This window comes from Sceloporus occidentalis, unplaced genomic scaffold, assembly GCF_023333645.1.
Source record: "Sceloporus occidentalis isolate IW3139 unplaced genomic scaffold, rSceOcc1.0.p SCAF_1, whole genome shotgun sequence".
Classification (NCBI taxonomy): domain Eukaryota; kingdom Metazoa; phylum Chordata; class Lepidosauria; order Squamata; family Phrynosomatidae; genus Sceloporus; species Sceloporus occidentalis.
The window spans coordinates 190,148,660-190,161,562 of record NW_028316981.1 but is presented as its reverse complement, the minus strand read 5'-3'; the positions used below and the strand labels follow the sequence as shown (position 1 = coordinate 190,161,562).

Genomic DNA, 12,903 nt, shown 5'->3' with positions numbered 1-12,903 from the left:
CTGCAAATTTGATAAGCATGCCCCTATTCTTTCCTCCAAGTCGTTGATAAAGATGTTGAATAGCACCATGTTTTCCTATTACATCCTAAATCTTTTTTCTTACCAAAAACGAAATAAAATCCACTACAGATGCAAAGATGGAATGGCTGTACAACGCTTTTTGAATTGTAGTGCTAGAAGCCCACCATTCAGAAACACCCAATGGATAAGCACACACTCCCAAAGGAACACTGGGAGGCTCTGGGAAAATAGTTTTTGTGGGTTTTCTGGGCTATGTGGCCATGTTCTAGAAGAGTTTCTTCCTGGCCACATAGCCTGAAAAACCCACAAAAAACTATGGATGCCAGCCATGAAAGCCTTCGACTTCATGCTCTGGGAAAATACTATAGCAGCTTACATGCCAGAACAGAAGTTTCTCCTTGTAAGGAACAGGACTGATATCTCTCATCATGTATTAATCTACCCACAGCAATATTTGAAGTAGCTATTTGCATACATGATGACTGCTGCTAGTCCCCCACATAATAACATAAAGTTGATACAGATTTTTTAAAATATGGCTGCAGGTTGAACCTCTTAAAAGTACCTGGATTGTTTTCTCAGATTGTTCCTTCCAACCTACCCCTTTCCTCCACACAGGACTGCTGACCAAGCTTGAGCTAGTTTAGCTTACATGACCCTGTTTGTCTTCCAAGAGCAGACGGGATCACAGCACAGCACAGTCACTGTACAGCTCAGCACATGCAAGATAGATTAAGCAGTTATAGAGAACTTTTCTTCTCAGCAAGTTAGGGCTAGTACAAGCCATCTGGGACAAGTAATAAACTAACTCTTTGGCCCCACATAAAAACAGCAGTGCCCATGTAAAGTCTTCTAAGTCTTCATTTTCATACATTATTTGGAGATTCTCTAACAGTCACGTCTTTGGGGAATAAAGCAATATCACTGTTAGAATTGCACATCTGTAGAAGCCAATGAAGATGAGCACATTTGCTCTCTCTTCATATCCATGTTCAGGATTCAGTGATTGTTATGTTACAGACCTAGAGCACAATGCATCCTTTCATGGAGCCTGGAACAACTAGGGTCGATAACACACTGTGGAAATAATCCAGTTTGAGACCACTTTAATTGCCCTGGTTTAGTGCTAGGGAATCTTGGGAATTGTAATTTATTGTAGCATGTGAGCTCTCTGACAGAGAAGGCTAAATGTCTCACAAAACTGCAATTCTGAGAATTTCCTAGCATTGACCTAGGGCAGTTAAAGCAGTTAAAGCAGTCTCAAACTGGATTATTTCTGCAATGCATTTTGGACCTTGCCAAGGGTTCCTAGCGATAGGGCAGAACAGGTGAATTGGAATGTGGCATGTATAGAGCATCACTGGTGTCAATAATAGCCAATGAAGTGAGAATAGTTGCAGGAAATGAGGCGTCTATATATCTTTTTGTTTGTTTGTTTGTTTTTCCCACATATGTGACCCAGCTGGGCACAGTGACAATGAAGGTTGTAAGGCTTTGGAGAAATAGGCTGCTTGGAGCTGACAGAATTCTCCTGCCTTTTCTTGAACTGTTGTGTGACCCTGTTCGCCTAGTGCATCAACAGATTCTGGCTCCAATGCCTTACAGTCTTCATGGCCACTACACTATAATGCTAATATCAACTGACGACCATGTGTTTTTGTACCAAGCTCTTTGTCCTGACTGATAACATCAAAAACATGGCATGTATAGATTTCCACATGGGTAGTGTTTAATTCATTTTGATCAGTATAGTAATATGCACTAAGAATCAACTAGTTTGCAGTTTTGACATTATTTAGGTACAAGTTATAATTTGGGCTACAGGGTTGAAATTCTTTATGTGTGCTTTTAAAGAATTGAAATTATTTATGTATATTTTTAAATTTGGTAAATTATCAAATTAGTTTTGAACAATAATTCAATTTAAATCTAAATCAGTTTCTATATAACAGAAACAAACATTTGGTGGAAGAGAAAGAATCTTTCTTTGATTTTAGGTGGCATAAAGCACATTCCATTTTAGAAGAAACTCTTTTACTTTTGAAAGACAAATGTCTCATCTTTGGGTGTGTTTCTCACATGATTTTTTAAGCTCTTCCCTTTAATTTTGTAGATTAATTTTTTAAAAAAAAATGTGCTGCCCAATTTATTAGGGACCTTTTTAATTGATTAATCTGTTAGTTAAATGTGGAAGTGTTAGTTATAATTTAATATACTCTGAAATTTAAAGCCCAGAATGCATCAAGCTAATTTTAATTGTTCAGATACAGCATTGTTTATCAGCTGTACTGAGCCCATGTACTCTTGAGCCAAATCCAAGTGGTGTTGGCAAGGTGGAAATTGGATATTTGCAATACAAAAAATATTGTCAGCATGTCTTGTTTCCATGACCACAGCCCAGCTTGCTCATAAAAACAGAGATGCTAGATTCTTTCCAATGCACTTAATACAAAAGCCCTATTACAAAAACCATATATGTCTCCTGGAAGGAAATGTTCACGAGGAAAATTGCTGACTGATAGTGTCAACTAATCTTTCCAGGACCATTTTAAGAACAGTTTTGTCACTTTCTCTCTTACTACATAGTTATAACATCTTGTAAATTATCCAGTGTCCAAATGGTCCAGGGACATTGTTTCAAAAGGACAGAGGACAACCTTCAGTAAAATTCAAGGACCAGTTCTCAGATATATTAAGGATTAAATTATGGTGGTGGGGGGAGATTATTACAGGAACATTTGTTGTAATTATTTCTGGCTGCTTTAAGAGATTTAGAAAGACAGGACTTCATTTAGGGCAAATTAGTCTGCCGTTCCATCTAAAGTACTGTATACATGTTGGTTTTTTTGTGCGATGCAGTGGGAATTTAGTGAAACTACATTATTTAAAAGGTCAAGTATGCAATGAAGGACACAGCTATTGCTCTTTGTATAAGCTGAAAAGTTCTAACTTTTTTTGTGAATTGAATTTCCTTTGTATGATCATCATGGCTTAAGTCCTGACTAGAGAAGACTCATTAAATCAGTGGGATTTATCTACGTAATGACTCACCATTCAATGATTGATTAAATGGGTCTACTCTAGATGGGAGTAGCCAACAGGATGCTAGCCCATATTTGCAGAAACATTAAATGTGTATTTAATTTGCATTAGATGTTCCCTCGTCTTGATGATGTTTTAGTGGTGGTTAATATAAAACATTTGTAAGATCACTTTCTCCATTACTGATGGAACGTTTCAACCACTGGGAGGGGGAGTGATCCCAAACATAGGTCAATTAGAATTACTTAGATAAACTAACTAAAGATCCCGAGGACATTAAATCCTACTATTCCAGTACAGCATTTAATTAACCAGGATGCAAAGTTGTTGACAAGCATATTAGCGAAAAGAATGGGGTATATTGCTAGCTCCTATGTAGGCAATGACCAGTATGAGCTTATGAAGAACAGATAATTGTCAGATTCGATTAGAAAATCACAGTAACTTATATGCATCCCAACCTTTGGTCGTAGCACCCTTTGGATGCTAAAGCTTTCAGGTAGACCTGAATCGAATTCTTTCTAAGGGTCTGTGAACATCTGGATAAAACCTTTCAGTTAGTTTTACTTGTGTTTGTTTTACTTGTGTTTATATAGTAACCTTTGTGTCCTATACAGTGCAGATTCTCTCGCTGTTGGCAGAAATATGGGTAGGAAGCGAGAATGTCCACTTACCCTTTCACAGTTTGCTCTAGTGATGGAGCCATTGCCCAATTTGACGAGAGGAGACCCGGTATTACTCCAAAAGAGTTGCTATTAACAGCCATAAATGACTGCTGAATCGCCTGTGGATGATGTAGCAGAATCAGTTCCCAACCCCTTTTTAAAATGTCTCAGACCCTATACAGACCGGCAGAAAGCGCCAGCCTGTGGGTGGAGTCAAGGTGCAGCGTCTTGATGCTAGACGTCCTAACTCCGCCCCATGGTGCCATTTTGGTACACAATGGTCTAGATGCACGCACCATCATGATGCATCTCTGGCACTGCATCCACATGATGCAGTGCCAAAAGGGCATCATAAAGCATCTATGGCACCCCTTGGAGGGTGAAAAAAGGAGCTCCAGAGGCCGGATCATATTGGGACCCAGATGTGAGGTTGCCATGGCCCCAATCCGGCCAGGGAAGGAGCAGCTACATGCTGCCCCTTAGGGGCAATCTGTATAGCTCCTCAGTTTCCAGGTGTTACTGTGTATATAGTATTGGCTCAGACTTGTCAGTTAACCGAAGAAAATCTGAAATACTGAGCCTTACATTGAAAAGAGCTGATAAACTATCATAAAATTATAGTTATTCTTGTCACAATGAATTTAATAAAATATTTGGGAGTCATAACCTGCAGCAAGATCTGGGGAACTGACGTTGGCCCCAAATCAACCAAAGCTGCCAACCCTTGATGCTCATATTAGAATTTCTGAGCAAAACACAAATGAGCCTAGTGCTAAGAACGTGCTACATCCAAATATTATTCTTCATTTTGTAAGCTTTTGACAAACAACAGCACTCACTTTTTTCTTCATTTTTTCTGTTTTTCAGTCATCAAGGAAGTTTTTTCCTTTCACATTTTTTGGATCAATCTCTTGGATAGCAGTATTTTCATACCTAATGGTCTGGTGGGCACATCAGGTAAGTTAGTGGTGGATTTTCCCTCTTGTGTTCATTGATTTCAGTCTGAACATTGCATTGTATTACATGTTTATTTTGGCCAAGAGTCTGCATCATAGTCTACATTTTGTAACTTTACAAATAGTGATGTAAATTTCTCTCTTTAATTTTTCCATCCCTGAAGAGGTGCACAAAATGTTATTACTGTTCTTGCTGCTCTGTGGAGAGTGATGTATTTAAAAGAGAACCTAAAGAGAACTTTTTATTACTTAAGGGGGAGGGGAGTCCTGAACATCGAATTTCTCATTGATGTGCCCTGTTACTTCTTTTTTTAAAGATGTATCTGCAAATTTTCACACCAGACCAGGTGCCAAATTTCAAAGCTTGTAAATACCAAGTATGGTGAAACCACAAAATCCTGTATATTTAATGAACAGCAACGAGCTTTCATTGCATCCTTATTTACAAATTATTAGTTACAGGAATGCAACAAAACCCAGTTAAGGGGATGTTCATGTCTGTCTTCTAATGTGAATTGGATGCTTCCAATGTGTATTGGGCAGTTCTGGTTTGCTTTGGGCACATCTTATGCTCATTGCATTATCCTTTTGTGCTCTGACGCTCATTGGGAGCACCCCAATAGGTACTGATGCCAGTTGCAAATTGGGGCCGTAGCACATTAGTCATTCCTCTACTACCATTGTGCAATGGATAGCCATACATTTTAATGTCATGGCAGCCCCAGATAAATACAGACATTGTAAAACTACTCAATTCTATTTCCCATGCACATAAGATTACTTATGAAGATGCAAATCCCATGATAAATTCTAGTCTTTATACTTATGCATTTCATTTTATAGTTAAGCATTTTAAAGGGCTTATTGGCTCTTTGAGATTCTATCTTGGCAATCTGGCAAGTGTAGAAAGGTAGGGCACAGGCTTGGGATAAAGACTGGGAGTTGGAACTATTTTTGTTGTTGTTTAATGCTGTATTCTAAAGCCCCAACAGAACTATTAAACATAGCTAAAAACAGCAAAGAAGCAGTATACAGCAGTACAAAAATATCCCCTTCATCTCAAAAATGTAAACACCTGGGAGAAAGACCTCTGAGAACCATCTTTGCACAGAGGGAGATTAATGTGGGAGAACTTGTTGTTTGAGGGGAACAGCTAAGAAATAGACCCTTTGAAATAAGATAGTTTTTTTTTATATAAATACAAGTAAATTGATAGAAGTAAATAAGCAAGGAAAACTTGTGTATCAAAGCAAAAAGAAGCTCTGCATGGAAGTCCCTGTCCCCTCCCCAGCCAAGAAGTTAAGGGTGGTTTGCAAGGAAGACTCTTGCTTATTCTGATTTCAGTGCATTCTTTTGTATTTAGGTGGGAGAAACCATTGGCATCAGTGAAGAAATCATGGGCTTGACCATCTTAGCTGCTGGCACATCTATCCCTGACCTAATTACCAGTGTTATTGTGGCAAGGAAAGGGCTAGGGGACATGGCAGTGTCCAGCTCTGTGGGAAGTAACATCTTTGACATCACAGTGGGGTAAGTACAGACATTAAAGAACACTGCTATAATTAAGGCACCATATGGAACCTGAAGACACTATGATTAGAAATGATAGCTGGAATCCTATATCACCTTTTACTTGATGTAACATTATGTTTGCTTAGCTAACATATAAACATATACTTTAAGTATACATAGCAGAGGCACCAAGAAACTAGGTTAGTGAATTGTGAAGATGCATATCAGGACACCAGCAAGATGGCCTGATTTATACACCATACACATCAGGCATTTTGCCAGCTCTGCTATATAGTAATGTAACAGCAGCCCTCTACCAGATATGTTTTAATCAGTTTTATACTGTTTTGATGTGGTGTTTTTAAATTGGTTTTGAGGTTTTTTTAAACCGTTTTTAATTTGTTAAAAGAAGGAGAAAGGTGGCATATAAATAAAGCCAATAAAATAAAATAAAAATTGATATTTTAAAAAATTGGCCAATTCTAATTCCTACATACGAAGACATAACTCACATACAGGATTGTGACCATTAAATCTCAAGAAAAGGAGGCAGACATTGGTAAACAACTGACAGCTCTGTGGAAGAATCTGACCCAAGGGCAACTGCAAGCAGTCTTGCTACTCACCCATTCTAACAGATAAAAGGGATGAATCAAGGAGGATAAGTATACAAGCTACAACTGCAGTAGATTTCAGCCTTTTTGTCCCTTTGGTGCTGAGAGTGAGGGGTGGCAACTAATTCGCCATGATCAGCCCACAGCAGTCTTCAACATTTTCAGTGGACACTACAGAGAAGGTACCTGTTGTCTGACAGTACTCAGTTGTTTTGTATGGCATATTGTAATAGATCAAGTGTGCTAAGAAACAATGGTGAGTAGGAAGCAGGAAAATTATCTGTATAGAAAATCAAATAATCATTGTGCTATATAATATTGGCTACAGGTAGCCTAATTACAACTGAAAATATCAATTGTTTAGCAAAATGCACTTCTTTTTCCACTGTCTGGAATAGGGTGACCCCCAAAACTGCAGAAGCTGGTCATCCTTGCAATAGACTTCAACTCCAGTTTTCCTGTTATTGCCATCTTTGGAAGGTTTTAGCTATGCTTCCTGCCTTGTCCCCACTAATTCAGAGAAATCAGCACCATTTATTTAAACAGGAATGTTTCAGTGGTTCCAGGTGATATTCTTTCAAATAGTTGCCTAGAATTTAAAATACAAAGGGCCAGATTCAATGGTAGTCCTACCTGGAATGGGACCTTTTAGTCACAACTAACTTTAGTCCCATTCATTTTAGTGGACTTGACTGGGGATGGAAAGAATATTCAGAGATGGATGAAAAACATATTCCTCAACTGTTGGAAAATTCTGACATGGAGATCCTGCACTGACAAGAATCCATGCAGTCTGGGACTTATTCTGCACAAAATATGCATATTTTGCACAGAAAATATCATCTCCTGTGCATGAAGCAATATTTATATTCAAAAATATTATTTTTGGTGCAGGAAACACTGTTTTTGTGCAGAAAACCATATGCAAATTTTATACAGAATAATTTCTGAACTGTAAATAGCTTTTGAAAACTGCTGTGTTTGAAAACTTTCTCATAGCAGGAAGAAAACTGCTGAAATTACTAATTATTTCTTTCAAGAACAAATTTAGGAAAGAATAGCCTATGTTGTCCTTCTCTAGGTAGGACTAATGTTGGATTTAACCCACAGTCTTTCATTCATTTACCAAGCCTGCCTTCTTCAGTATTGCTAATGGTTTCTTTTCCCTACAGCCTTCCTCTCCCGTGGCTCCTCTTTGCTTCAATCAACAACCTTGCCCCAGTGGCAGTTAGCAGCAATGGGCTATTCTGTGCTATTGTCCTGCTCTTCATCATGCTGCTCTTTGTCATCCTCTCTATTGCGGCCTGCAAGTGGAAAATGAACAAAATCCTCGGATTCACCATGTTTGGGCTTTATTTTGTGTTCCTGATCGTCAGCGTCATGCTAGAAGACAGAATCATTGTATGCCCTGTGTCCATCTAATAAGTTGGAGGTTCTGTTTCTTGAACAACACAGCAAATCAGGAACAGACAAGAACAGAAAACATCTCATTCAACCCAAAATGAGCAGTGGCTTTAGAACCCTGTAATTTAAAACATTGGGGACAAGAGGGTCTGAAGTCAGATGTGAACATGTTCAGCTGATACATTTACTGCTGCTGAAGAAATGACAAACAATACTGCTGCTTCAGAACATGCTCCTGGGATGGTTCCACTGCTTGTCTGTTGGAGGTATTGTGCATGTATTGTATAACCGATGTTCTGCTTATTATGTATGCTACACATAGAATCTGTTTCCATATATTTTTCTCTCTATACCTATATATTAATATACACATGACACTCAAAGAGAGGAGAAGCGCCATATCTATCAGGATACAGGGGAAATGTTAATATTGGATTTTGGGAGGCCCAAATCTCCCAGGTCCTTATATGAACAGGATTTTACCTGTTTGTACATGCTGATGGGGAAGGTATTATCCAATATCATCAGCACAAGTAGCATGACAGAGAAGAGAAGGATGGTGTTCTGCCTGTGGACAAAGTGCTATTCCAGTGCAGCTTGCACACAGTGTAGATGCCAAGGCTACAGGTTTTGGAAGCCTGCAGTTTTGGGGATCAGACTATCACAAGGGGCATTGATTCCCCCAACAAGTGAGGTGATAACATTTATGGATCCAGATACATTTTCAAAAAATATGCAATTCAGATTATCTTGCATTCTGTAGTTTCAAAATTTAGACCAGCTTGCAGATGCATGTTGATCATTGCATTATCACAGCATCAAATGATTCCTTGCATGTGTGGTAGTATCATTAGATATCAGATGCCACAGAGAGGGGCTTTATATTGCTTCATTAACAGTATCATCCATGGAGAGTCTACATTTTCAGCTGCACATTTAAAGATGATGAGTAAGCAAGCAACATCCATGCATGTGTGATCCTACCACATTGTCCAGTGATAATACTGCTTGACTTGCTCTGCTTGACCTACTCTGGCTTCTTAGGAGAGATTAGGCATTTTTGTTCTCTATATAAACTGACTCGCTCTTAGAAGGCTGTCTGAGATAGCTACAGATAAAACCCACACTAAAGATTTGAACTCTGTTCCGCTGTCCCTTTATCAACCAAGTAGAAAATGCAGGTACCAACTAAACTCCTTTTACTAGTGCAGCAATAATGTAAGAATATTAAATCATTTTAATGTTGCATCCATTGGCGTATTTGCCTGGTCGTATGAGAGGCTGGAGTAGCTTCCACATAACTTTTAAAATAGAATTTCAAAACTGCTGCATGAAGGAGACATAGACAAAAGAGAGAAGCATTTTGTATGTTATTTCATTTTTATAGGCAGTACTACAAAGCTTCACAGTTCTCATGTTGCTTTGTCTGCTAAATCTTTGGGAAGATATGGGAAGGAAAAATATTCCTGCAAAAATGGAATGATGGGCCTGAAAAATTGAATTGGGCATTTCTGAAATTGATAAGAAATGTTGAATGCTCTCCTCACTTGCGTATGGACAAAGACAGTTCCTTCCTGTTCATATGCAAACCACAGGAAGACAGGCAGCTTGGTATCAAAGGAATAAAACTGAAAGAGGTTTTGTATTTGCTAAGTCACAGCATGAAATAGATCTGCGGAAAACAACAGTTCTGGTTTATTTGGCACTAATCAGTACTTGTATGTTTTCTATTTTCTCTCCTGTTCAAACTCATGCAATGTTGTTTCCATGAGTGACTCATTACCAGCGGTTTTTTATGTATTAAGATACCTGTGCTAAATGGAAATTGGATATCTAGGACTGCGTAACAGGGAATTCAACAAACTTTGCTGTGGCTCTGGTGTTAATTGTGCTATTGCTGAGTTTCCTTGTTTGTCTCCTGCTTTCATTCTATGCAGTGTATCTGTCCATGGCTGAATTTATATAGCTATATCCAAGTAAATCACAGAACTCATAAAAGCAACCCCAGCAGAAACAAAACATGTCTCTTTAGAAGATGTGGAAAGTGTGGTAATAAGGAAAACCAGCAAACTACAGTGCGCCAGCAGTGTACATGGGCCTGCCATCCACAGATTGAAGCTTGCACGGATGACAACCCTCTGATGTTAAAATGGTGCGCATGCAGGAACGCGCAGCAATAAAAAACAATGGGAGCTGAGATCCTGTGTTTTTTTACATCTGTGGGAGAATCCGTTCTGGATCCCTAATGTATACCAATGGCCCACTGTATCACCCTTGCTGTTCTAATAGTCTCTCTGCAAGTAATTTTTGTTCATCAGCATCTCGCTGGTTTGACGTTTGCTCATAGTTGCAATGGCAGCTGGTGGTTTTCATGTCATTGAATGCTCTGGAGCTAACCAAGGTGCCAAATACTGTCCCCAAAATAGTACCTTAGGTAACCGATTTACAGTTCATACTGTAGTGGATTCACCAATCTCTGTCATGGGAACCACCAACCCATCTTCTGGTTGTTCTCTATAATGCCCATTGCTATGAGGAAGCGGCACACTGTTGAGGACACTTAGGATTTTACTAAGCAGTGAGATTAGGGGTGAGCATACACCATCTCACACACCTTCCCTTTATTAGCCAGTGTGTTGGTCAATGCAGCCTGATTCTGTGCATGTTCGTTCAGAAATTTAAAGCCTGATTCTTGAAGTATACCTGAAGCCCCTAAATTCAGCAGAACTTACTACTATTGGGTATCTCTTATTCAGAATGCTTGGCCCACAAGTGTTCTGTATCGAATTTTCAGATTTTGGAATTCCTGTATTTGCATGTACATAATGAGACATAATGAGGAGAGAGACTGAGAATGTGTGAAATGGCAGGAATCCAAGCATAGTATTTGACACAAGCCCATGCTTCCCACCAGTTCACAGATCCTTGTATCTCTGTCCAGCCTCACAAATACAGTAAAGATATGTAGCTCAAAAAGTTTTGGATTTCGGAGTATTTTGGATTTCGTAATTCCAGATAAGGGATACTCAACCTGTATTATCTAAATATGATAGGATTGCAGCCATAAGTAAAGTCCATATTATATATGTAAGTAACATCCATGTTCAAATATCTGGACCAGGATCCTAAGAATGAGAATGCACCCAACATTTACATTTATGTTTCTCAAATAGTCATGCCACATGACAAAATTCTTATAAATTGTGTTAAAAATCATGGTTGGCTGTGGAACTAGCAGGGTTGAAAGTGGTTTGAGTACATCCAAGTTCCTGGGCATGCTTAGATTTATGTTCATGGCATGATTTATTCAAACCCATAGAGGCTTCTTCCAATCTGTTTTGAAGGCAGTAAAATCTAATTTCTCTTTCAACAATTTGTAGTTTAAATAAAAGAATGCACAAGAACACTTGAGAACATGGTTGTTTTCTATGCAGTATGGTAATTTGGACTACAATCCTAAACACAGGATTGGGGAGAAATCCCATTGGGCTAGGTGGAGTTTATTATTTAGTAAGCCTGTACAGAATTTTGCATAGTGTCTAATGGCAGAAAGTGGTTGCAGAACTAGCAGAGCAAATGTTTTAAAATCTTACTTTGCAGCGCAGTAGCTTTACTTCTGAAAAGTATATAGTACTGCCATTACTGAAGGTACCAAAGGAGGCAGGCACATTTCCTGGTCACCAAAGCAATATGCATTAAATGGCTGAGATGAGCTACTTGATGGTACATGTTATCCAGTAAAAGTCATGGCCTTTGGTACGAACTCATCCCAGCAATAAGAATATGCAAAATATATTCTGCCTATGTGGCAAGAAATCACCACACATTACTTTGTATAGATCAAAATTCCCAGTAAAATTTGGAGATGTTCCAAAAGATGATGATGATTGAGGTTTGGAATGCATGTCATGCAAAGAAAGGCTGAAGGAACAACCAGGCTTAGCCCTTAATGGAGAAATAAATAGACTAGCTTTGCAAAAACACCATTTGGGGAGACAGCTGTGCAGGAAGCAGTGGAGGTGGGTGGCTCTTCAGAATGGGAACAATGACATTTGGAAGGGATGGAGAACTTTTACGAGAACAAACAGTTCCAACAAATTGCTAGAGCTTCCATTTGACTGAGGTGTTCTTCATTAAACTGTGTGCTTTCCACTGCTTGGTTTCCATGGCTCCAAAATTCTTCACTGTTTCAAACATAACACTGTATTCTTGGGTTACTGGAAACCTTTAGCCAAATAACAGGCTAGTTAACTGAAACCATGAATGATGGATATGTTGGTTGAGATCTGCATTGGGAGCCATAGCTATGCTATCTTCTAAAACTACCCTCCAAAATCCTACCATTGTAGTTTCAAAGCATCTCCACCCCACAGCCATTTCTGAGACACTGGACGGTGGGGCAGTGAAGAGGGGCATATGTAGCTCTCTCCTGGTCACAGTGCAGTCCAACGCAGGCAGCTGAAAAGGGTCCTGTCAAAAATCTGTCATGGTTGTATATTTCAGTGCCTCAGAAATGGTACGTTGGAGAGGTACTGTTAGGTTTGGTTGTTGCAGTCGTGAAATGACCATAAATGGGAACTGGAATAATAAATCAGGTTTACAACATTGTAATTACTGTACGAGATACCTGCCATTATTTCTTTAAACTGCAGTATACTTTGGGGGTAGGGTTGTCATCCAGAATCAGTT

General features: G+C 39.0%; 1 protein-coding gene across 1 annotated transcript in view; it reads left to right on the top strand.

The window, feature by feature from the left end:
• LOC149323141 (sodium/potassium/calcium exchanger 2-like) overlaps window positions 1-12,654 on the top strand; it is a 99,902-nt gene extending 87,248 nt beyond the window's left edge. The window contains exons 10-12 of the mRNA XM_089487835.1: window positions 4,596-4,685; window positions 6,048-6,214; window positions 7,983-12,654. Coding sequence (XP_089343961.1) covers window positions 4,596-4,685; window positions 6,048-6,214; window positions 7,983-8,232 — 507 coding nt within the window. The 3' untranslated portion in view covers window positions 8,233-12,654. The remainder of the gene's footprint in view (window positions 1-4,595; window positions 4,686-6,047; window positions 6,215-7,982) is intronic.
• Window positions 12,655-12,903: the final 249 nt, after the last annotated feature.